Source organism: Aricia agestis, chromosome 15, assembly GCF_905147365.1.
Source record: "Aricia agestis chromosome 15, ilAriAges1.1, whole genome shotgun sequence".
Lineage (NCBI taxonomy): Eukaryota > Metazoa > Arthropoda > Insecta > Lepidoptera > Lycaenidae > Aricia > Aricia agestis.
Genome location: NC_056420.1, coordinates 6,334,850 through 6,361,991, shown reverse-complemented (window position 1 = coordinate 6,361,991; position 27,142 = coordinate 6,334,850). Strand labels below are relative to the sequence as shown.

Here is a 27,142-nt window from a genome sequence, read left to right as displayed (position 1 = left end):
CTCAGACTTATTTTCAGGTACCTCATGTATTTCGAGGTTAAGGTCGCGAGACAACTTTTCAATAGAAGATAGACGGTGTTGAAGCTTCGTCAGTGAGTTTTGGGTTTTAAATAATTCAGATTCCAACTCCTTGATGCGACCATTTTTGTCAGCTATATCCCTTTTCATATCATTTTGTTCCATGGTAATGAAATCCGTAGTTGTCGTGAAATCAGCTTTTACTGCCTGTATGGCATTTCCAACCTCCTCTGAAACCATATTCTTCATGTCTTTCAGGAGCACGGTTCGTAAGTTAGCCATAAAAGGCGAATCTAGGGAAAGCTTCTGATCCATAAGTTTGCTAATATTTTCTAAGGTGACTGGCTCATTACTTTTTACAGTGCCTGTTGAAAACTTCATAGCAACACTCGGTTCAGCTGAAACGTGACTAAACGATGCATCCCATGACGTCCCGCCACGATTGTGTTTTCGGTTTTGGCGCACTGGAGTGTCGTCGTCATTATTCTTACGCCTAGTCACGTTTTCACAAAATGGACATCTTATTGAAGCCAATTGTGCCTCATTTAGCTGTTTATTTGATTTCACAGTCACGTTTAGACACTCGTAGCAGTATTTATACTGACAACCATTGCATTTCAAAATTCTGTTTTTGATTAAAATATTTTCGCATCCGTGGCATTTCATGTCAGACGTAATCAATGTTTCGGTATGTTATGACAGTCCCAGTACGAATCAGAACGTAAAATTTGATGCAGCGGCTCACGTCTCCGTGGTTGAGTGGTACAAGCACACACTCAACGCGCAGATGCACCGGGTTCAAATCCAACCGGTAGGCCGATCTTGCAAAATTCACAAAACTGCAAACTAACACAACTCCAGACACACTCACATCCAAAGTCCACCTGAAGGGGCGAAGACTCTAGGAACAGGGCTCCACAGCTGGGGGCTCCAAAGTCTTGAGTATTCACAACTGGTACGACAGCTATCAGCTCAAGAAAAAAAAAAAACACCCGAAATTCGACACAGCACAGAGCTCGTCCGCTCTCTACGAAATCCAATGTGCAAAAAAAAAAATTTTTAGTATGGCAAATTTTACAGCGCCTCTAGAGGTTACTTACGGAACTAAAATCTCCATATTAAATATTTACGTAGTCGATATCGAGTATCGATAAGTATTATAGCTTTAAACTCATGGTAGAGCAGTTATAGCTCTACCATGAGTAATATTTTCTCTCCACTCCAGTAGGAGTGGAGAGAAAATATTTAAATAGACGTAGTAAGTAATATTGTACTGTTAGCTTCATTAATGAGAATATAGCCACTTAATTCTGCTTAAATATTTAATTTGTTCGTAATCATTGAGATCAAGATTAAAGTTTTAATTGATTAAACATATTGAGATTTGACCTAGATCATCCTAGACGCCTTTTGTACATAATGAAATTACTCTGTAAACTAATAACACTTCAAAAGGGACAAAGGATTACAATAATGGCCTACTGATACTAATAGAAAATTGTTTCAAATAATTATCTGAAGGCTGTTATTTATTTTGTATAGGCCTATTCTAATTTCTAAGATATCGAATTCGGATCTATGATAATTCATTTATTAAAAAAATTAAGTACAAACGTATCAGAAATAAAAATAAAAATTCACGGTCATAGCGCTCTGTAGCTCTACAATGAGTTTAAAGCTATAGTAACTAAAACTATAGTACGTAAATTTTTAGTATGGCAAATTTTACAGAGCCTCTAGCGGTTACTTGCAAAACTTAAGAGCTCACCTGACTCTAAAAATTAAACATCGTCCTTCTCTCTTCACACTCACGCCCGTCTTTCATATGCCAGGTGAAAAAGGACGGCGCGGAATTATCGCCGAGTTAGTTTTACTTGAATAAAAGATAAACTATAATGATTATGAAAAAAGTGTTTTGAGCAAATTTAGGTTTTATCAATACCTTTTTAGATATTAAAAAATATTAAAGAAAAGACAGCAAACTTCGAAGATCCAAGCAAAAATGTGTCTAAAACAAGATTTTTTGTAAAAAAGAAACTATCGAGCATTTTTTGAGTAATCGTGTTTTCGTCTTGAGCATTTAATCTTTATGAACTGAAGTTACTTGTGTCAAAAAATCTGTTTTCTAGACCTTACAGATTTTGAGATCTAGGTTAAAGTATGTAGTCAAGTTAGGGTCATATGGGCTCTTAAAGTCGGTATCGAGTATCGATAAATGCTATAGCTTTAAACTCTAGGTAGATCTACTGAGCTAGCCCCTCTACGCGACTCGTATCATTTAAAATGAGCTTCTCATATTATTATTGTTTGTTATCTATTTATGTTTTTATCTGCATTCAATTATGTCAGTATCCAGTAACATATAAACACCATCATAACGTAGTAAAGTCACATGAAAGCGGTCACAGTGACCAAGATCATTCGCGGCCTTGACACAGAATTTAAAATTTTAATGGATTAGATTACGAAAATGATAACTATGGCGTGTATTAGATAATGAAGGTCACTTTTACCACGACGTCCGCCTACTGATGAAAGCGGTAACAATCACCACAGACATCCACAGCGACTTCATTATCCCCATCACTACTAAAAGAATTCCTTCCACTGATAAAGATACTCAATTACTCACGTTTCTGTCCGGATTCAAGAAAGTAAGAATGATCATCATGACATAATACGGCGTCCACCAGATGATGAAGGCGGTTACGATCACCACTGACATCCTCAGCGACTTCATCTTCGCCCGGTCGATCAACCGTCGCCGGTTCACATCCGGTGTTATGTACTTCTCATTCTTTGTAACCTCCGGTTGAAATACTTTCTTGCTCTCTGTAACAATCATCTTCATTTATTTTTCTGCTAAAATAACTATAACAAAATATTCAATGCTCCACTGAAGAAAGGTAATGAAAATAGCCAAATGGTGTAGTCACTAGAATAAGTTTAAATAAAAATGCATGGTCTCAAATTAGGTAAGCACATAATAATACTTAATGAAAAATTCAATCTGAACAAGCTACGACAGAATAATGTCCAGGCAATATCAATTACCAGATTGAGAAACTTTGCCTCTGAACACAATAAAATAGAACTAACCTTTAACAATACGGATCTTGCCAAAAACAGTTAAACTAAAATACTTAAATCGGAACTCAATAGATTTTAAAGAGATGAGTCGTAGAAACTTGAAACTACTTTGTTTCCAGCGGTAGAAAGATAAAACGGTCAGAAAATTTACTGAGACACAATAAAAACTTGCAGCAGGATTAGTCTGAAGATCAAAGAAGACTTTAGAAGGGTTCAGCACGAATGGGAAAATCCTGAAGTTTAATTAAGATCGCCGAGTTTATAGCATAATTCAATTAGTTTAAAGTAAAAAGTTCTTATAATTATTGTGAGTGATCTACCTTTTCCATTACTTAAGCCTGAAGTTTTTCAAGTGCGTTTTTCAGGACACGTTTATTTCATTTTATTAAAAAAAGTTAAGGGATTACTTAAAAGTTAACACTTTAGGTTAATTTTACTCGTTAAACCGAATTAATAGATAGCAACCCGCTTACTAAATAAATTATACGACGCCAGTTTCTTGAAATCTAAAGTATAGAGTTGAGGTGACGCTGCGTTAAAGTAAAAAATCGTGTTGGATATGTTTTAGATTGCTTGTTTTCTATGATTAGAAATTACAATTAGAAATGGAACAGCAAGAAATGGAAAGGGCGTATGGCTTACAATGGTTTTTGTCGCGTAATTTAAAAACCATAAATATATTTCATATATGCTATGGGCAAATCAAAATGTATGTTTTAACCAATCTATGTACAAAATATGGAAGCTTAAATCACTCGCCTCTGTTGGCAAAATTAGAATTCTTTTTTACAGAGGTCTTTTTGAATTATTATTCTATATAATAAAAGTTGACCAATCGTGTTATGCTATGGGTAATTTAAAGACAAAGACATGATGAATACTGATAAGGAACTTTAAATACTTAGCTTTAGTCAGTGCTGAGAAAAATCGATATCGCTACAGCCAAATTATCAAGGCGTCGCCTTAAGGCATATTCCTTTTTTCGCAACTTATCAAATTAAGAGATCGTAAAGTAAATATAGCTAGGAGACAATAAATTTTTACAAATTACTATATCTGACTTTTTATATACAACACAAACCATATCTACAGTTATTAAATAAGTAAAAACCTATAAACAGTTTTATGAACTATAGTTATAGAACTCGTTTGATGAAAAAAAAAAAATCATATATTATAATAATAGCTTAGATTGTATAAGTAAGATTTTTTTCAATAAAAATATTCATCCCATAACAGTTTTGTTCTGTCGATAAAAATAATCATAAAAATATATTCCTTAGATAGCCTAGTGGCTGATATAAACCGAAATGTGCCCATTCAGGCTAATGAGTCTGATATCAAAATAAGCAAATGGTGTGTTTTGTGAGATACCTAGTGCCTGCTAGTGCCCTGTCTCCCTAGCATACGCCAACGAGATAATTAAAAACTACTCGTCTCATAATTTCAAAATCTCGACATTATCTCGACAAAACTCTATAAAATGTGTTATTTCGATGATAGATCTACGCGAGAAAACACCTTTGTCATGCAAGGGTCAATAGAGATGAAGAGACAAACCATCAGAAAACATGTAGAGTGGGATAGCTCGTTGGCGGGTGCTAGGCAGGCAGATAAACTTATCTGGTAGATGGCGCACTTGTCTTTGCCAAATTTTAGCAAAAGCGATTCAGTGTTTTGGGTGTAAAGAAGTAACAGACAAACACCATTTTGCTTATAATATTAGTAAGTGTGGATTACAAACAACCACTTTTTTTACGAGCCCATACTATCCCACTGCTGGGCAAAAGTCTCCCCCAAGGTCTTCCATCTGTCTCCAACGCCACCGCAGGCCAGCCTGGCTTGTAGGCATCCAGTTCATCTCGCCATCTTTTTCGAGGCCGTCCACGGTGACATCGTCCGTCCTCTGGTACGCACTCTATGGTGACATTTGCCCAACGGTCAGGATGCATGCGGCTGGTATGGTCATACCAGCCGCATGCATCCTTCATCACGCCCAGTCCCACTTCACTTGCAGCTTTCATGCCGACGTCTTTAAGAACCACTTACAAAAAAAAACGCAAAATGTATGGTAGATTAATACACAAGATAGAAATAATCGGCCAAGTGCGAGTCGGACTCGCGCACGAAGGGTTCCGTACCATCATAGTAATGGTAACATTAAAGGAGGCAAAATTAGGCCAAAAATTGTGTTTTTTGTATGGGAGCCCCCCATATTTTTTTAAATTATTTTAATATTATTATTAAATATTAAAGTACACATATAACTAAGGACTTTGAGAAAAATCAAGTACCTACCTGTTGCCATTATTGATATAGAGCAAAAAAGGCCAAAAAAAATCACGTTTGTTATATGGGAGCCCCCCTTAAATAATTATTTTATTTTATTTTTAGTATTTGTTGTTATAGCGGCAAAAGATATACATAATTTGTGAAAAATTCAACTCTCTAGCTATTGCCGTTCTTGAGCTACAGCCTGGAGACAGACAGACAGACGGACAGACAGACGGACAGAGAGACGGACCGACAGACGGACTGACATATGGACAGACATCGAAGTCTCAGTAATAGGGTCCCGTTTTTATCCTTTGGGTACGAAACCCTAAAACACTCTACTACTTATAATTGAGGCTTATGTTTTTAATTAAGACTGAAGCAAAATTAATTAATTTATGAAAAACAATATTCAATCCTTATTAAAACTTAATATACATTTATATTTTAAATTGAAATACAATATTCTGATTGGGTAATTTTAGGGTTATTCGGTTTATAAAAAAACAGAATTTGATTTGGATTACACAAAAAAGTTTTTAACAGGGAACGTGGAAACTTGGAAATAATTCAATTATTTACATGCAACGGGCCACCTATTAGTACGCTCAGCCCCCCCATGAGCTCTTATAGCAGTATTACTTTAATATTACTTTTGAATTTCGTATAAACAAACATGATCTCTATTTATATAAACAAAACGACATATTTTGTTAGTGCCAAATCTGAAAGTAATATTAAAGTATTTACTGCTTTATGAGCTCTTGATAGGGGTTACTGGTCCCTATAACAAGTAACAAAAGAGTTGACATCTTGCTAAAACTTGGTATGAATATACTTTGAGTCTCGAGAAAGGATATAGCATACTTTTGATTCCGGAAAACTTTTTTTTTTTAATGAATGAGCAAACGAGCAAACGGGTCACCTGATGGAAAGCAACTTCCGTCGCCCATGGACACTCGCAGCATAAGAAGAGCTACAAGTGCGTTGCCGGCCTTTTAAGAGGGAATAGGGTAATAGGGGAGGGTAGGGAAGGGAAGGGAAGGGAACAGTTGAGGGTAGGGAAGGGAATAGGGTAGGGGTTAGGGGATTGGGCCTCCGGTAAACTTACTCACTCGGCGAGAAACAGCGCTTGCGCTGTTTCATGCCGGTTTTCTGTGAGAAGGTGGTATTTCTCCGGTCGAGCCGGCCCATTCGTGCCGAAACATGGCTCTCCTACGTATGAAAACTGTTCGGTTTCCACACGTTACACGAATTTTAGTGCAACGGAGTTGCGGGCGTCATCTACTTGTAAATAGCTGTTACTATTTATTTTTATACGTGAGAGAGTCATGCTTCGGCACGTATGGGCCGCTCGACCGGAGAAATACCACGTTCTCACAGAAAACTGGCGTGAAACAGCGCCTGCGCTGTGTTTCGCCGAGTGAGTGAGTTTACCGGAGGCCCAATTCCCTTCCCTATCCTCCCCTATTCCCTTCCCTTCCCATCCCTACCCTCCCCTATTACCCTATTCCCTCTTAAAAGACCGGCAACGCACCTGCAGCTCTTCTGATGCTACGAGTGTCCATGGGCGACGGAAGTTGCTTTCCATCAGATGACCCGTTTGCTCGTTTGCCCCCTTCTTTCATAAAAAAAAAATAACTGACTTCCAAAAGAGGTTATAAGTTCGCCTACGGACATTTATTTTTATTCGAAAAATGTATTTTTAATTACCTGATATAGTCCTAACGGTGGAGACGTATGTGCAGACCAGCACTAGTAGCGGTAGAAGGAACATGAAGACCAGGGAGAGGCTGGTATAGGCCTGCTCCTGCCACTGCTCAGTATAGAACCCGTGGGTCACACATTGATAGAACTCCTCGTAGAACGGACCTCGAGCCACGCGAAAAACTATTGTCTGAAAGAGAATACAAAGGCAGAATAATGATATTATGCAATAACATTGCACTCAGAGATATTTAATGAATGCTAAATTTTAATTTAATCAAGGTTTTGAGATAATCTCCAAAGATTTTTTTATAAAATAAAAACAAGAAAACGGCGAGATGGAAAGCAACTTTCATCGCCCATGGACACTCGCGACATTAGAAGAGTTGCAAGTGCATTGCCGGCTTTTATTTCTTTTTTTTTTCTGATAAACTTTTCATTAAATTTAAGTTGTATAGTAATTAAATGTTCCAGAGTGGGTCCGTAAGACCCTGCTTATAATTCACAAAATGTAGCCACATTGCATCGTGACGATAAGGCACTATATTACTTTAAAATAAGTTATTCTAAACTAAACTTTATTAACAAGATGACACATTGATTTGACAGGCTTGCCCATGCGGTAGCTTCCTATTTTGATTTTTAAAAGTTCATTTAAAATGCGTCGCATAGCTTTTACATTGCAATGTGAATTGATTATTATTTTCGGTGTGAAATTAAATGTTAACAAGGAAGTCTACCTAAAAGCTTAGAATTCCGCAATGTAATGGCTGATTCTAATGATAATAAGAAGTAGGCTATCCACTATGAAATACTAAACTAATGATTCATAGCACAATAGAAAGAATAAAACAGTAGGCCGACTTAGAAGTGTTCTCAATACGTTTGACCAGAGACGTACATAATAAATAATTTATTTTTTATGTCTATGGTTTGACAGTAGTACAAGTTGTTAAACTAATATGTATTCTGTGGTAAAAGGTAGGACAGTTCGACAAGATTTGTTTGAACGTGAAAGGAGAACTGTCAAACACATGTCAAAAATGACGTTTTTCTATGATAGGAGCGTTTAGTTCATATAAAGCCTTGTCGAACTGTATGTTATGTCGTCCGGCGCGCGCCCTGTTAATTCGTTGCTGAGCTGTTTATAACATTATAGTATCAATTAGTACTATGCTTGTAGCGGTACCACTTCTTGGAACAACGCGCCGATTTGTCACCTTGTTTGAAGTCGGCCTACTGGTTCGTTATCTATTGTGGTAATTACACATTACATTTTTATGCACGAGTACTTCACTATTTAATATTCATGAATATTATCTAATTAAGGCAATACATTAATTATTGCTTATTACATTTTTATGCACAACTATTTCACGTCTTAAAATATGTGTGATATTCAATCAGGTCTTATTGAATTCTATGCATACTCATAATATTGTACAATTAAATGCACAAGTATTGCATATTACATCACTTTTTTTTTATGAAATAAGGGGGCAAACGAGCAAACGGGTCACCTGATGGAAAGCAACTTCCGTCGCCCATGGACACTCGCAGCATCAGAAGAGCTGCAGGTGCGTTGCCGGCCTTTTAAGAGGGAATAGGGTAATAGGGGAGGGTAGGGAAGGGAATAGGGGATGGTAGGAAGGGAACAGGGTAGGGGATTGGGCCCCCGGTAAACTCACTCACTCGGCGAAACACAGCGCAATCGTTGTTTCACGCCGGTTTTCTGTGAGAACGTGGTATTTCTCCGGTCGAGTCGGCCCATTCGTGCCGAAGCATGGCTCTCCCACGTAAACACTTGTGCATTGTACAATTAAATGCACAATTATTACATATTATGTCACTCCTTAACATAGAACCAATTCAGATTACTACTAACCTACTTTGAGTCCTGGAAAACGAAATTATTTATTACTGGACTAGCTGTTGCCCGCGACTTCGTCCACGTCAACATAGTATATAATAACAAAGATGGATAGTCCGCTAACAAATATGAAAAAAGTAAAATATAACCTCCTCCATTTTGGAATACGGTTAAAAAGTAGCCTAAGTTACATCTTACTACATCAGATATCTACCAAAAAAGTCCCGGCAAAATAGCTCCAGCCGTTTCATAGATTAGCCGGAACAAACAGACAGACAGACATACAGACAAAAATTGTAAAAAATGTTGTTTTGGTGTATGTAGCGTAAGTAGATTCATATGCATGTAGTAAAAAACGGTTCTTTCAATATTATAAACAGACACTCCAATTTTATTTATATGTATACTTAGATGTATAGATGAGTCCTGCAACTCCTTTGCGTCAAAATTCGTTTATCGTGCGGGAACCATACATTTTTCCGGGATAAAAAGTACCCAAAGTATCTCAGTATCAAACAGCAAAATTGGTTCAGCGGTTTGGGCGTAACGAGGTAGCAGACAGACGACCCTATCGAATTTATTATACTATTCGTATTCATATCGAAAAAAATACCCGATTTCTACTTGCTATTACGGGCAACATTTGCGGGGCTAAAATGGTCACATTTAGCAATTCCTCTCAATCAATTCAGCAAATGAATTTCCAAAGCTGTCAAACTGACGAATGTCAAATTAGTACGAATTACTAGACATGAATTGCATGCAGCACTCTGCATTTTGCGATTATAAAAAATGAATCATAATATTATAATTCTCCAAAGCGACCATTTTAGCCCCGCAGGTTATTAATAAATTTAATATTCATTAAAATTACTTATACTTCTGTAAAAGTCAAACACATTCATTATTACCCTAACACTAACCAAAAGTCGGGTAAGTCGAACGACGAAAAGTTTTAACACAATGAATTAAGGTTAAAATTGAGTTTAATAAAATATTAAGTATCCTTATAAATTATAGATGTAGCTTGCAATTTCGTTCGCGCAAAAATTTTAATCAGCGGTAACTGTTTATTTTGCCGAAATAAATTAACTATATTATAATCCTTTTCCAGGACTCAAAGCTAGACGTTTTAAAAATTTGATGAAAATATCTAGGTTGCAATAATTATAATACTATAATATTATATTCCTACTATAATATTATATTTCTTATAGTATAGCGGTTTCAAGTTCAACTAAATTAAATTGAAAGATGAGAACAGAGCGATTATTTCAAAACATTTAATTACTTGAAATTAACTCTGTTATTAATTCAAACGTTCGCGAGCATCCGCTATATTAATATTTTATTTCATTATCCGTCCAAGAAAACCACTGAGCGGGTTGAAATGAAATTTATATTAAGAAGTTAATATCAAACAAGCATAAATAATAGTTTAAGGTGTGTGTAAGAAGTAGCCAGTGAAGGTCAAAGTTAACTTAACCATAATAATTTAACGCGCACATCAGACTAATGGGGCATGAAAATATTTTCTAGAGTTTTCGGTGATAACAAAAGATGTGTAAAACAAATAGTCTTTAATATGGAAAACATCTGTGTTTGAAGTATGACAATATTTACCTATTTTGCAAGTTAAATGTACAAATGAATAATATAAATTGAGGTAACCGTAATGAATAAACGGATAAGTCTACTGTTCATTGTTATGCAGTCCAAATATTCTCGGTTTTACTGTGAATCAGAGGCTATAATTTTGGCGGATGGACTAACTGTCTTACGCCACTATCTTGCATCGCGCTATCGAAGTTTTCTATGTGCGATAGTTTTGACATCAATTTGAAATCAATTTTGAAATCAACACAACGTTTGAAATCAATTTTGTCCCTCCGTCCTCACCTATATCACTTCTCTCCGTCGGAAGATCTTCTTTTGCGGCTACCGCTCATTTTCCCAAAAAATGTAAAAAATGTATGTTGGTAGCATTTCATTTACGTCATGATGGGTGGATATTGTAGGACAAAACTAAGACGAGCTACAAGCGTTTTTCCAATTTTGTTATTAATTTTTGTTGGTAGCACCTCCATCATGGGTATTGCAGACACAATCGATTTTCAATTGTTATGCGGCAGCCAGCTGCCGCTTGGGGATTGATGCGTTATTCTAGTAGTTTTCGGACAACTTTCTGATTGATTTCGGTTGATAATTTCCTACCCATCTTGCCTAGTTTGGCCCGGGTTAAGTACTTGGTAAAGTATAAACACAATTTGCTGCTAAATGTTTATAGGAGATACGAAGTTAATATAGTTAAACCACTTTAATGTTTGCGTTTGCTCGAATAATTTTACATGTTCGGCGTTCCGATGAATCTCATCAACCAGCTATCTTAAGCTTTACAAAGTTAGTGTACTTGTAATATTATTAAAATAGTTAAATAAGTTATTTAGAAAGGCTTTTACGCTGAACCTTGCTGTCAAAAATTAAGTAAATTAAGTAATTGTGAGGTTGTGATAAAGATAATAATATTATGTCATTTTGACATAATTACCCAGCAGATTCTCTATTCGCTAGGGTAGCGTTTCCCAATCTGTGGTTCGTGAGTATAATATGTAAGGAGGTCCACGGCGTCACCTGTGGACCATACACAATCTGATTTTTTGCTGCTTTTTTTATAAAGGGGGTCTATGAAAACTGGTCTTGACTTCCTAGGCGTCCGTGGCTGAAAAAGGTTGGGAAACACTGCACTAGGCTAATGATAAATTCGTGAACTAATCAACAACACTGTTGAATAGATAAAGTATTGTCTAAAAACTATGAATCGATCATTAGTTAATTTTTAACAGCAGACCAATAAAAATAATATTTTGTTTAGATTAAGTAAAGTAATTAAATGTTAATCGGCCAAGTGCCAGTTAAACTCACTCACGAAAGTCCATTATAGAGCAAAAATAGTCAAAAAATTATAATTTTTGTGTGGGGCTCCCACATAAGAATTACTTAGATTATTTTAAATAAGATATTATTATGCACTAGCTGTCCCGGTGAACTTCGTGTCACTTTAAAACCTTCCCTGGACTTCTACGGATATTTTAAGATTAAAATTAGCCAAATTCGTTCAGCCGTTTTCGAGTTTTAGCGTTACTAACACAATAGAAAATCAATTTATATATATATATATATATATATATATATATATATATATATATATATATATATATATATATATATATATATATATATATATATATATATATATATAGATAAGTTACGCACCATAAACTATAAGTATTAACTATTAGATAGGCCTTGATTACGTAAGAAAGGTTTTTTTGTGCGAATTTTTTATTCGACCGCAGCTATGGACGTTATGACCATACGGTTCAAATCTTCATTGCAACAAGGATGTACATAATTATATTAATATTTTGCTTAGGCAATCAAGTTTTCCCAGCAAAAAACTTAAGGTTGTACATTGTACAAGTAATATTAGGTATTCTTAACTTAAAAGGAAAACTAATCATTTTAGTTATTTTAATTGTTTTTGTCTTTACTACATTAAACATACATTAAAATCAATGTTGCTTGTCCGTGCAATATTATGTTTTTTAACAATTTGGTAATTTACTGCAATTATAAATAATAGGTACGGTCCATAATTTCAAAGAAACAATTAATTTTGGAAGTCGTAATGGTAATTGAATTAAGTATAATAATTATATTATGTTCAAGACTAGAACTGTGAATAATAATTATTATGTAAAATCTAAATAGAACTAACTTAAAAAAAATAAGATTGCATTGCTTTATGGTTTATACAACGTTAAATCTTAACTCACCTGAGGCAAACTCAGCAGTAGACTGAGGATCCATGCGATAATGACCATTCTTCCATTCCTTGTCGCCGTCGCCATACTCTTCATTGGATATTTCACGGCCAGCCATCGGTCTACTCCGATGAGGACCAAGATAAACGTGCTCAAGTACAGAGAGAACATTTGAGCGAACTTGAACAGCTTGCAGGCAACGTTTCCCGCGTACCATTGCACTGTGAACGACCAAGCAGCTTCCCCGGCTAGGCAGAATATCGTCACCAGCAGATCAGCTATACTCAATTGGAATATCAAACTGTATATTGCCGTCCAAGATGGCCGCGCTCTTCGTCTACTTCTCTTCCCTCTGCGGACGCTTATCATCGTCGCGAAGTTCCCGATGAACGAAATTATGGCCATCAGGAAGAGTATGCTCGCTCTGAACACCGTACTCCTTGTCAGTACTGGCGCGTGCTCCAAGCATTGTATCTCTGTGCCGTTGGACACGATAGTTCGCGTTAGCAGGTCTTCCGAAGTGTCGTTTATCAGATTCGCTTGCAAACATCTCTCTACCGGCCATATTATTGTTCTTGTCAGCACTGCGTTGAAGTTGCTTTGAATCGCGGCCTCATCTATGCGGCCGATGTCATATAATGTGGTATTGTTGCCGGCGCTCCCCATGTTTCGTCATGCGGGTATGATTGATTTCGCCTTCTGAAAAAATTGAACAATGTTGAGTTTGAAAAATGTCGTCGAAAAACAGCTTCGTACCGGGTGAGCTATTTGTCTGGGTACAATTGCATACTACGACAAAAATACTGTAGAATACAGACATGAAATAAAGTTGCAAGTGATACTAAGGAGACAGATACACTATCTGTCAGATAAGTTATGGATAGCGTATCCGGCACTTATCAGGAAGTGGTGAAACAGGCCATAAGTTAACTAAAGTACAAGTCATTGTAAAATTAGTCAAGAAGTGTAGGTTTGCTGGATGCTTAATGAGACTAAAACCGCATTTGATCTGGTTCTGACACAAGAACATACAAACCACGTGAAATTACGTAATTGTTCTCAACCACGATACTTAAAGCGAAGCCACATTGCTCTGTTGCGTAGCGGTGCGTAGTCCCAACGGCGACGCTTCAACGTTTGACATAATAATATTATCATATTGCACTTATTTTATGATAAGTACTATACTCGCTTACCAGTTACCGCGACGCTTCAATGTTTGACATAATATTAGATTACACTTATTTTATGATACTTTACTCGTATACCAGTTACCTTATTGACCAATTGACCAATATGCGTTATCGGGAGCAATATTTTTGTCAAAACGTCAGAAGAAAATGTAGTAAGGGCTGTATGATGCGGTACGCAATTATCCCTACAGGGTGTAACAAGCGTTGAGAGAGCATTTTTTTGTGATTTGTATGGGCGGTCTCGCGTCATGAATATTTCCATACAAATCACAAAAAAAATCTTTCAGCGCTGCTACTATCACAGTGAACTCTATACTAAGGGTACAAGCACTTGCTCACTCTAAAGTATTATTACTATGTTTTGTTCCACCCTGTATAATTATTATTATACAGGGAGGAAACAAAACGCGCGCGTTGACTCAATGCAAGCAGCGTTACAACGAATGATTATTTTCGTCACCGCAACGCATTGGACCACTGTGGCCTCGCGCTTAATTGTGCTTAGGTAATGTACACTTACATTTCCATTGGCATGTGTGTTATTACGCTTAATTAGATCTAAATAAGGTAAGCTTCGATTGCTATTAATGAGTTTTTTCCTGGCGATATTTCATAGAAAATACAATCGCAAATACATTAACGTTAAACTCTTAATAACTACATTTTACAAAGTGTATTTGTATTGTTTTAAGTATATTATAATTATTATCCCATTTTTCTATTTAGATACATTTATATATTGTGTGTTTTCTCTTTTTATCCTACCCATATACACAACAATAATATTTTAACGTGTTGAAAAAAATATTATGTAAGTAAAGTTCACCCAGATATTTATTTCAATTCGTTTTTTGTAAAAAACATTTATTTCAATGTTAGTTTCCGAACTGTCAATACTCGTTTAGTAGTGCACGCTTTTCACCGGGTTTCCTCGAAGTGAGCTTGTATTTTCCACTGTTTGTTTTTAAATAAGATAAATGTGACAGGGCCCTGTTAAAATACATTTTTTTCGTTAATGCAATGAGGCAACGTTGCAAATATCAAAACAGATCAAGTGGCGATCCTTATTGAAATCCTTGATAAAAATCAACTCAGTTCGTATTAACTTTAAAATTGTAAAAATTAAATAGAGAAGTTAAACTAATTTATAATTTAAATAATAAATTTTATAATAAGAGCGAATTTCAAACTGTTTGAAGACTATGAAATTATTTTAGACGGTTTATTGTGTTTTTGAGCATTTATATTATTGTATACTTTTTACATTGGAATTCAGCTCACAGTGTAATTTAAAAAGATTCAGTTTGAGAATAAAGAATTGAGATTTAGTTTTTTTAGTTAACAAAAAAGTATACTGTATAATTTAGTATAAACGAAGGCAAAACAGTTACTAAAATTCCTAAAATGTTATTTAATGACGATCTTCCGCAAAAAATACAAAACGTTTTACAGTTCTGACCTCCTCGAGTAAATTAGGAGCACTAATTCATCAGAATAATAAATACATTCATAATAGATGATGATATTATTATGTAAACCTAGAGGTACCATCGAAGAAATTGATTCATAAGCAGTTGACCTACTTACGTCATTTGGTTGGATTATGTCAATTCAATTAACGTCGTGATCTGTCGGCTGGGTTTGAGATATTAAGGTGATGCCGCGTTAAAGTAAAAAACCGTGTTGGATATGTTTTAGATTCAAAGAGGATAGCAAAACATGGAAAGAGCGCAAGCGACAAATTTTTTTTTGTCGCGTAATTTGAAAACCATAAATACATTTCATATAAGCTGTAGGCAAATTGATGTGTATGCTCGAACGAATTTGTGTGCAAATTTTGGAAGCTTAAATCACTTTCCTCTGTTGGCAAAATAGGAATCCCTTTTTTAACAGAGGTCTTTTTGTTTGATTATTCTGTGTTATAAAAGTTGACCAATCGTGTTATGCTATGGGTAATTCAAAGACAAAGACATGATGAATACTGACAATGAACTTTAATTTCTTATATTTAGTCATTGCTGAGAAAAATCGATATCTCTACAGCCAAATTATCAAGGCGTCGCCTTAATTCGACCAACCTACGTAGGTCCGCCATCTGCCGGAATCAAACTGTTTGGAATCAAATATGAAGAAGAGATGGGTTAATAATTTTACTCTATATCTATCGCGCGTTGCGCGTTGCGCTAGGCAGCGCGTTGTGTGCACAGCGCCGCTGAAGAAGTTTTATATTATATACCTTAGGTATAATATAATTAATACGAAAGTTTATATGTCTGTCTATTACCTTTTCACGTCCACGCCGCTAAACCGAATTAGCTGAAATTTGGTATAGAGATATTTGAGTCCCCGGAAAGAACATAATATACTACTTTTTATCCGGGAAAATGTACGGTTCTCGCGTGATGAATCGGTTTTGACGCAACGGATTTGCGGGCGTAATCTGTCACATTCTTAGTCATATTATAACCATAAAGTTAATATACCTAGCGGAATAGAGCAACAATCTCGAGCTTTCAAACGAAACCAAAATTTGTTTTCATCTGTGTGAAAAATATTATGTGTACGTATACACTTACACAAGCATGATTGAATTTGAATTCTATGAGATTAAATTGTCAACGTGCGGCACGTGCCGACTGGACGTCAAAAAAAGAGTGCTGCTGTCATGTATCACACGTCTCTTTTTACCACGCAGTGTTACTGATAGTGACATCTCTCTTGCTCAGGCCTTTGTTTCTCTATTCCGCTAGGTATAATATTAACTTTATGATTATAACTCAGACAGTAGTTTCTTAACGCAGCGAAAAAGAGGAAAAAGTAACAGTATTATCAAAGTTTCTTAGCACTTTCCAGTTCGGATCAGGTATAGTATGATTAAGCAACAAGGTAGAACTACAAACTAAAGAATATATTTAAAGTTCAGGTCAATTCGGGTTTGATTTTTGCTATATTTATTTATGTATATATTTTTAAAAAAAATTAATAGTGTCTCAAACGTGGTAAAGATAGTATAATATTGTATCTTAAAAATATCTTTTTAATATTGTTTAATAATGATAATGTTGTATAGACAGCGATATTGGAACTAATAGTTATTATTATAGCAATTATATTGTGACGCACGTTATAAATAAAATTTTAGTAATATTGGCATACGAGTTTATTTTAATGAAATGAAAACAAATTTATGTATAGCTAGCAGCAATTTGATGAAAATATAAACTAAAATATTTTTTAACCGATAAGGTGAATCTACAGGGTGTAATGCTAAGTACTCACATACGGTTTTGCTCGATCGAGCAAAACCGATCGGCTCGGGATTTCGTCCACACATTCAGCATTGCTCGATAGTTTTATTCTAAATCGATATATTCAATTCCATCGACTCGATCGCTCGATGCGAGCCTTTGAGCTGTGAGTTTTGCGGTCCACACAGGAATTATTACTCGATTTGGAGTAAAACTATAGAGAAAAACCGCATGTGAGTACTTAGCATAACAAAACGAATTGCACTTTGGGGTGCGTACTGCGTATGTGTCTCTTATAACGAGCAATTTATATAGGCATCAGTGTTATCATTTTTTCCATACAAAAATTAATAAAAATAAATCCATACTAATATTATAAATGCGAAAGTGTGTCTGTCTGTCTGTCCGTCTATCTGTCTGTCTGTTATCTCTTCAGGCTCAAACCGCTGAACCGTTTTGGCTGAAATTTTGACATGAAGATACTTTGAGTCCCGGGAAAGGACATAGGATACTTTTAATCCCGGAAAAATGTACGGTTCCCGCGCGATAAACGCAACGGAGTTGTGGGCGTCATCTAGTAAAAAATAAAAATTGTTTTATTTCTGAGTAGAGTTGAATCAAATCTTTTCAGAATATCTACGTGATGATCCTACCACCTCTTTTTTTTTTTTATGAAATAAGGGGGCAAACGAGCAAACGGGTTACCTGATGGAAAGCAACTTCCGTCACCCATGGACACTTGCAGAATCAGAAGGCCTTCTAAGGGATAATAGGGGAGGGTAGGGAAGGGAATAGGGGAGGGTACGGAAGGGAATAGGGGTGGGTACGGAAGAGAATAGGGGAGGGTACAGAAGGAAATAGGGGAGGGTAGGGAAAGGAAAAGGGTAGGGGATTGGGCCTCCGGTAAACTCACTTACTCGGCGAAACACAGCGGAAGCGCTGTTTCACGCCGGTTTTCTATGAGGACGTGGTATCTCTCCGGTCGAGCCGGCCCATTCGTGCCGAAGCATGGCTCTCCCACGTCAAAAGTGACTCTTTCATCGTGGCTACTTTGACAGTGAATACTATCCAAGGTATGTATTCTACTTTAGGGTGTGTACCCTAAAGTATTATCACTTAGTTTTCTTACATTCTGTATAAAGGTATAGATTTAACTAGCTGTCCCGGCAAACGTTGTTTTGCCATATAAAGTATTTCGCCCATATTAATTTATTGAAGTGACTAAATATGTATGTCACCATGGCAACGTCCATCGCATGGCCGCCACACCGACTGGGACCTCACCGTTCAAAACATTAATATTATTATTATGCAATGTATAAAACAATAAATGTATATATTTATTTATTATATGTATAACATATTATACTCTATTCTATTAAATATACACATAAAAAAAAAAATGTCCATGGCGTGATGGACCACAATTAATTAAAATTCATAATATTATTTCAATTATCCTTGGTGCGAAAAATCTAAATAATAAAATAACAATAAAAGGATATGGACGAACAGTCTATAGACGGCCCCAATTTTATAATAAAAAAAAAAAAAAAAAAACGTCCATCGCTATCCAGTCGCGTGTCGCACGAACAATGGTCGCCGTCAGTCTCGAGTTGTAATAATTTACTATTATTTATTCAACAAATGCACTTATCATTATTATAAGTACCCAGTAGCCGATTCTCAGACCCACTGAATATGCATATAAAATTTGGTTAAAATCAGTAAAGCCGTTTCGGAGGAGTACGCGGCCAACATTGTGACACGAGAATTTTATATATAAGATTAAACTTATTCAATATTGTCTGTTAATGTTAAAAATTAAAAGAAAAGATTTACTTAATTTAATTTTTTGAATCACTAAATGTTGGAATTCAATTATACAAATTCGAACGATCAATCGTTTTATCACAATAAAGAATTTATTGCAAATTGAGTGAAGCATTCTTCGTGTTGTTTTAGGAACGTTCAAAAAGTCACTTCCTAGGAAGCTCCTCGAATTTTAAATTTACAACTGAGTTTATTCAGTTCAGTTTTATGAAGTAAAAAAATATTGCGCTTTATAGCCTTTTAAAGAATATGTAAAATTTTGTCAAAGGTTTGGTAGTCATTGAAACAAAGTTTTTCTTTTACCTAATACAAAATATTATGTAGATTGCAGATCATTATAAAATATTTTTCAGACGATTTTATGATTTTTTTTTCATTATGGTTTTTTAACAAATAAATTAATATATAATTTAAATATAAAATATATGTTATTTCTTATATTAATATTAGGTCATAATGATCATAATTTTACTATGCAAAGTTTCAAATTGATATATTGTGTAATCGATGTATATTATAAAACTAGCTGGTGCCCGCGACTTCGTCCGCGTCAGCATAGTAGATCACGACCCAAGTATTATTTTTTTATCAATGTACAGAATTGAGTCTCTTACGTTTTTTTAATATAAGGTAGATAAAAGGGATTATGGCTACAGGCAGCCAACTAAACAATTTACCTTCAATTCACCTATAATTTCACTTTAAATGACAATAATGGTACCCACCAGCGTGGAAGCTGAACGAATTTGTTTCAGCTGCTGGCTACCTTAATATGTCGAATATCAGGAGCGGTTTGGCAGACGACACAATTAATACCTTAACTTTTTACTTTTATAAGCTTTTGCTATATGGATGTAACGGAATCTTTTAGGACAATTTTCCATATTATATATTTCGAAAAAAAATATTTTTAATATAAGATAAAAATAATTATAAGCGTGTTTTTTTTACTATTATTACTAGGTAGCCATTTCCAAACAAAATGTTCAGTTTCTCTTTTATTTTTATATCTAAAGTCTGAAGTATTAATAAACCCTTGTAAAAGAGTGTCCGACAAACTTTATTTTATTTGAGTTTCTAAGAATAAAATCAATCTATCAAGTAAAGTCAATATAACGATTTATTTTAAAATTTTAATTTCACCCTGCGGGATCCCGCAAATACCGGGATCCAGCGGGATTGTGATGGTTCAGTCCCGCAAATACCGGGATTGAAATTATCTTGCGGGATTGATACATAGCCTATGTGTTGACCCGACCTCTGAGTAATATTCGTGCAAAATTTGAAGGAAATCCATCCAGTACTTTCTGAGTTTCTCCCGGACATACATACAGATAAACAGACAAACACACAAAAATTCTAAAAACTATATTTTTATCTTCCATATCGATTATAGATCACGTCCCAAGTATTATTTTTCAAAAATATTCAATGTACAGAATTGAGTCTCTTACGATTTTATTATATGTATAGATTACTAACTTAAAGTAAGTAGTTTTTACTATGAATTTAACTTAAAAACTAACAAATATTTTGAATTTTATTTAACACGTTGCGGACGATAACATTCTCGATAAATTGATTGTCCCTTTTCCGTTTGAATCGAGGAAAATCGTGCAACAAATACCGGTGTGGTCGTCATGCCTTTGATAACCCTAATTTATCATAAAATTTTAAATAAACATATCCTAATGCAGGAATCATGTCCACATATCGTCACACATTAAAGATTTTACTTTAATTTATTATATAGTTATTATGTGTGGGGCTTATATAAAAATCGACAGTTAATTTAAACACTTAAGTAATGTTTGTCTCTAAATGCGGCTATTGGTCACCGGTTTTCTCCGATCGTCCGAAATCTATTTTTCATATCCAAAAATAACATGCAAAACAACGCATGCTGGCTCTATTCTATGATTACTAGATCTACTATAATATCCCTCTGTATATCTATAGATTATTTATGTCTACTCTATCCTATAGTCTATTGAATTATATATTTATTATTTATACTTATTACCTACCTTAATACCTACTCGTCTTCTTATTTATCACAAGCCGTCGTTATTAAAGCCTGAACATTTTAAGGCGATGAAAATTTTAAATTACCATTTTCCCATGAATGATAATGGAAGAATTTTTGAAGCCTACTTGAAATACTTCTACTAAACTTCTACTCTTAAAGTATTATAACTTAGTTTTGTGACACACTGTTTACTGCTAGCGAAAGCTCGTTGCAGAATTTTGCTGTGCGTGGCAGACATAGTACATGATTAATACGATGAAGATACGATCTGCAAACCTTCAGGAAAAGAGCGTATTTCTTCTTAAAAGGCCGGCAATGCACCTGCAACTCTTCTGATGATGCAAGTGTCCATGGGCGATGGTAGTTGCTTTCCATCAGGTTCCCGTTTGCTCGTTTACCCTTTAATTTTATATAGAAATAGTTTTAATAGTAAAAAGTTTTAAAATTGCTGCCTATAGTAATGATAGATGAAAGTTGTAATGAGTTAACATAATTTTATACTATAAAATGATGTTAACTCATTGTAGTCAGACAAAAACCTAATGGCGGATTAAAGCCGTTTTAGCCATTACCACTTTTCGGAAAATACGTCAATTACCAACCTTTTTTGTATCTTAAACTGTTTTAGAGTTGTATAAAAGAAACCAGATTATCTGATATTATTATGACATCAAAAACGATTTAAGCTTAAATAAGTGTTGAACAAAATAGACTCACAATTATAATCTTATATTATTTTAGTCTCGTGCGTGTTACCAAACTCTTTATAAACCGATTGTGTTGAAATTTTGTATGATTATCCTATGGATCTAAGAATCGACTAACAACTGTTTTTCATTTCATCGTATATTATTTACATTTATATGCCCGGATAAATAAAGAATTCCCACCAGAAACGTATAGTTTACCGCACTATAACGTAACATTATTTTGTCCGGTAAAAGTTGGTCCAGTAGTTCGTAAGATTAAGTGTTCAAACAAATCTTCATAAAATTATGAAGTATGATTGATAAAAGAGTATAATTATAAAGGCCGGCATAGCACCTGCAGCTTTATTCTCCATTGACGAGGGTAGTTGCTTTCCATCAGGTGACCCGTTTGCTCGTTTGCCCCCCTTATTTTATATAAAAAAACGGATACCCATTTCTATGATAACTCTCTTAATCATAATACTAGCTATTTGACCGAGCTTTGCTCGGTATTCGATAAAACACGAATAAAATGACATTTTCTGAAAATTATTCCTAGCTAGATCGATTTATCGCCCCCGAAACCCCCTATATACTTAATTTCATGAAAATCGTTGGAGCCGATTCCAAGATTCCAATTATATATAACGAAGTCGCGGGCAACAGCTAGTTTCAAAATAATATTAGCTCGATGCACTCCTTCACCATATAAACTATAACTGTGCGAAACTTCATGCACCTACGTTTCCCCATTTTTCGTAAAAAAAGTTACAAAGTATTAATCTTATATCTTTGATCTATATATACACTATGTTCAACAATAGCGTAACCGGCAAAATTTATGTTAGAAGTTAATTAAATGAATCAAAATTTATTTTATATAATTGTTTATTTATTGCTTTAAAATGCTTTGTCACTAATAAGCGGTCCAGTCCCCTCTATTATCTATTATGGACAGACATCTCCGAGTCATACTTTTAATTAAATCTTCAGCGTAGTCACAGGACAATGATCTCCATATCGCTTTTATATTGCGACTTAGCTGTGCGACAGTTTTCGTATTACTCCTCCGTAGCTTTAACTTCATAAGCGCCCAAACATTTTCTATCGGGTTTGAGTCTGATGACTGTGATGGCCAGTCTAAAACATCAATACCGTGCTCAGTCTTCTAGGCGGTGTAGACACGGCTTCGATGTTTGGGATCATTGTCCTTCTGTAAAATCCATTTTACGTTTGGGTTTTTATACAACCTTTTGGCAGATGGTAATAAAGCTTTTTCATAAATTTTGTTCATTTTTGCTGCATCCAGTTTGCCCGTAAATACATACAAACTTCCAAAACCTTGTTTGACAGGCACCCCCAAACATGCACCTTTGCTGGGTGTTTCACAGTGCGTACCAATAATTTGTAGCTGGAGGTTGACCAAGCACGAGATGTTATATTCGATGCCCAAAAAGAAGCTTCATCTAAAAAGACTACGTGGTCCCAGTCGCGGTCAAGATTTTCCTGCGCCCACGCCATTCTTTTTTTAATGTGATTCTCGGAGAGAAGGGATTTTTTATAGTGCTCCTGTATTTCACTTCCGATTCCGACAGTAGATTTTTTATGGTGTTGAGAGACACATCAAGCCCAAGTTCTTACAGTTTTTCTTGAGCTGAACGTAGAGATAGCCGAGGATTTTTTTTAAACATTTGGACAATGCGTTTGTCTTCGGCGGGGGTCCTCTTTTCCAATTTCCCTCTTTTTGGCAGGTCATCAACGCTCCGGGTTTCAGAATATCGTTTCACCCACTTGCTCACGAATGCTCTTGACTTCTGCATGTATTTGGCAGCTTGAGAATGCGACATTTTTGGACCTTTTGGGTGCAAACAAAGAAACACCGCTTCATATCGTGACGCGACGGCGGTACTCATGGCGGGAAACGTGTCGTCAACTCGGCGCATGCACACAGACTGCTTAGTTTTGTGCTAAGCATTTTAGACAAAGAGCCACTGAACTTGATTAAGTGTTTTTTTTTAATGTTGGTTATGGTTTTCGATGTAAAATTCGATGTAAACAAAAATTGAAAACGACTTCCAAGGTAAAGACAATAGTAATTTTCTTAAATGAACTAAAAAGTATTAATTCATAATTCATATTCTGTAGGTACTTAGTACTTCTGTTCTCAATATTCATAATTTGAAGTCGGTACAAGTCATATAAGTTGCAGTTATATTTTGTCATGGAACTGGTGATTAGGTTAGCCGGTAGTTGGTACCGACTGCAAAATAATGAAGACTGAGAACAGAAATACTGAGTACCCAATATGAATTATTTAATACTTTTTGGTTCATTTAATCTAGATCTACAAAAAAAAGCAGTAAATTGCACATAGAAATTGCGCTAAAGTTAGCTGCTACGGAGTAAAAAATTATGAAGATTGAATACAGAAATAGTTGACGCGTCTATGTGTGTCCCAAAAAATATCCCTCTATATCTCACGAATTGCAGTATCAGATACAAATACAAAAACTTTCTCTTAGTATAGGAGTGATTTACAATCCAGGGGATACAAACCTAGGAAGCTTTCTTGAAGAATATGAGGCACAACTCCTAAAAAGAAATAGAGCCATTATCTTTGGAGATTTTAACTTAGATTTACTAACAAAAAGTAAGAAGCTTACTATGTACAAACAAACACTTAATGAAGCCGGGTATAGGATAATAAATAAAGTCAACAAAACATATTGCACGCGGGATTCTATTACAAAGAAATCAATATTGGATCATGTCAGTACAAACTTAAAAGAAAATAACTTTAATTTTACCATTATCAATTCTGCTATGTCGGACCATAAACAAATCTACGTACAGCTAAAAAAATTAAAGCCGCCACAAAAAACTCGTTTAAGCTATGAATCCATTGATTACGCCAAATTAAAGGAATCTGTAGAAACGGATGTACTCATAAAACATTGTGATAATTTTACCCTATTCGAAAATCAGCTGAAATTACATGTAAAAAGTAGCAAAGTGATAAAAACTAAAATAATGAACTCTCCAAAAGATGATTGGATAAATCAGGACATAATCAATGGAATCAGCCTCAGGAATCATTTATGGACACAGTTCAAGAACAATTCCGAGGATAAAACTTTAGAACAAAAATTTAAAAGACAAAGAGTCTTTGTTGCTAATCTGATCCAGGACACAAAAAATTCCTATTATTTAAATTTATTTAAAAATTGTGCATCTAAACCTAAAAAAATGTGGTCGCTTATTAATAGTTTAGCTCGTAATAAAGTAATGCATGGAAGTGAACCTTCAAAGCTCATTATAGATTCCAAATCATTTACGGATACTTATGAGATTTGTGAAATCTTTAATAATTATTTCTCGACAATAGGACTTGAATTGGCAAAAAAAATACCAAATACACATCATGATGCGGACAAGTACCTAAGATATACACTAAACACTCAACCTAACTCTGAATTATGCTCATTACAGCCCTGCGACGCAAGTGAAGTCAGCAAAATTATAGGTTCTCTTGACTCAAACTCGAGTTCTGGTTTAGACGGCATTAGCGTAAAAATTGTCAAAAGCCTACAGCCTCTTATATCTAATTCTTTGGCACAGACTTTTAACAAACTTATACTAGATGGAGAATTTCCAAACTCCCTAAAAATCGCCAAAGTTACACCTATCTTTAAATCTGGTGATAAAAGTGATCCTGGTAATTACCGGCCGATCTCAGTGTTGCCCACAATATCTAAGATCTTAGAAAAAATACTTCACGTTAGACTAACAAATTACTTAAATTCATTCGATTTCCTATCCAAACAGCAGTATGGTTTCAGAGCTAAAAGTAATACTACAGTTGCTGCAATAGATATTATAAATGAAATTAAAACTAACCTGGATAATAAACGCATTGCATTAGGGATTTTTATTGACCTAAGGAAGGCCTTTGATACCGTTAGCCACAAACTTCTGATCCATAAGCTAAAAAGCATAGGTATCAAAGGCAATGCCCTAAAAATGTTCAAGTCATATTTACAAAATCGTTTTCAGGTTGTTAAGATTGGAAACAAAGTGAGCTCCCCGGAGCCAATTTCATGTGGAGTCCCCCAGGGATCAGTTTTGGGGCCACTATTGTTTCTAATCTACATAAACAATATTACAAAACAAGGTCTTAAGGGTCACATAACCCTATACGCTGACGACACATGCTTATTCTATTTTGGATTAAATATAAACGACTTAATTGCGCAAGCACAAGCAGACTTGAACATACTAACAGAATGGTTCCAATGCAATTTACTAAGTATTAATATAGATAAAACCAGCTACATAATTTTCAAAGCAAAGAATAAAATAATCCATTCACATGCACCTTTAACCATCAACAATATAGCCATAGAACAAAAAGCAAAAGAAAAATATTTAGGCCTAAGATTAAAAAATAATTTAACATGGGATGACCAAATAGATCATATAAAAAATAAACTCTCGTCACTAGTTGGTTCTTTGCGAAATTTAAAAAGCTGTATTCCCCAACAGACACGTTATATGATATATAATTCCTTAGTAAAATCACACCTTTTATATTTAATAGAGATCTGGGGTAGTGCTACAAAAACAAAGCTAAATGAATTACAGCGAACACAAAATAAAATAATAAAACTTCTTTTCAACTTCCCATATATGACATCAACAAAAACAATTTACAATGAAACTAAAATCCTTAATATTAATCAACTATACATATATAACACATGTATAATTATAAGAAAAATTCTCGATAAAAAAGTAAATATTAACCTAAATTTTATAAAGAAATCACAAATCTCTAGTCGCAGTAATCGCCGACCAGGCTTACTTGTATTACCCAAGGTTCGTACTAATTATGGCAAGAAAACCATGAGTTTTGAGGGAGCACAACTGTACAACAAATTGCCTGTAGATGTTAAAAATGCTAGCTCATTTAACATATATAAGAAAAAACTATTACAACACATTCACTCAATTCTATAAAACTTTAACCATAGAGTGAATCTGCTAAACGTAATAATATTGTGTAAGAAAATGTAATATAATCAGCCTCAATATAATGGTACACCTGAACAGATTTTATTAATTCTATTTGTAAATAACACAATAGATCTGACGGGACGATGCCATCGCGTCGAGCCCGCTAGTTTAATGTTTTTATAAAATAATAGTAATTAAACTGACTTAAAGCAAATATGAAATATATTGTTGGCGGAACACAAAATATTATTAAAACAACTTATACTACTGCGTATCTGCATATTACTGTAATATGACCATTGTAAACAAAATGTAACTTTAGTTTTAAGTTCTCATATAAGTGACTGTATGTCT

General features: G+C 34.9%; 1 protein-coding gene across 1 annotated transcript in view; it reads right to left on the bottom strand.

Moving 5' to 3' along the window:
- Positions 1-27,142, bottom strand: part of LOC121734135 (gonadotropin-releasing hormone receptor) — an 83,834-nt gene that overhangs the window by 26,506 nt on the left and 30,186 nt on the right. The window contains exons 2-4 of the mRNA XM_042124561.1: positions 12,796-13,482; positions 7,096-7,279; positions 2,651-2,850 (exon numbers count right to left, since the gene is read on the bottom strand). Coding sequence (XP_041980495.1) covers positions 2,651-2,850; positions 7,096-7,279; positions 12,796-13,449 — 1,038 coding nt within the window. The 5' untranslated portion in view covers positions 13,450-13,482. The remainder of the gene's footprint in view (positions 1-2,650; positions 2,851-7,095; positions 7,280-12,795; positions 13,483-27,142) is intronic.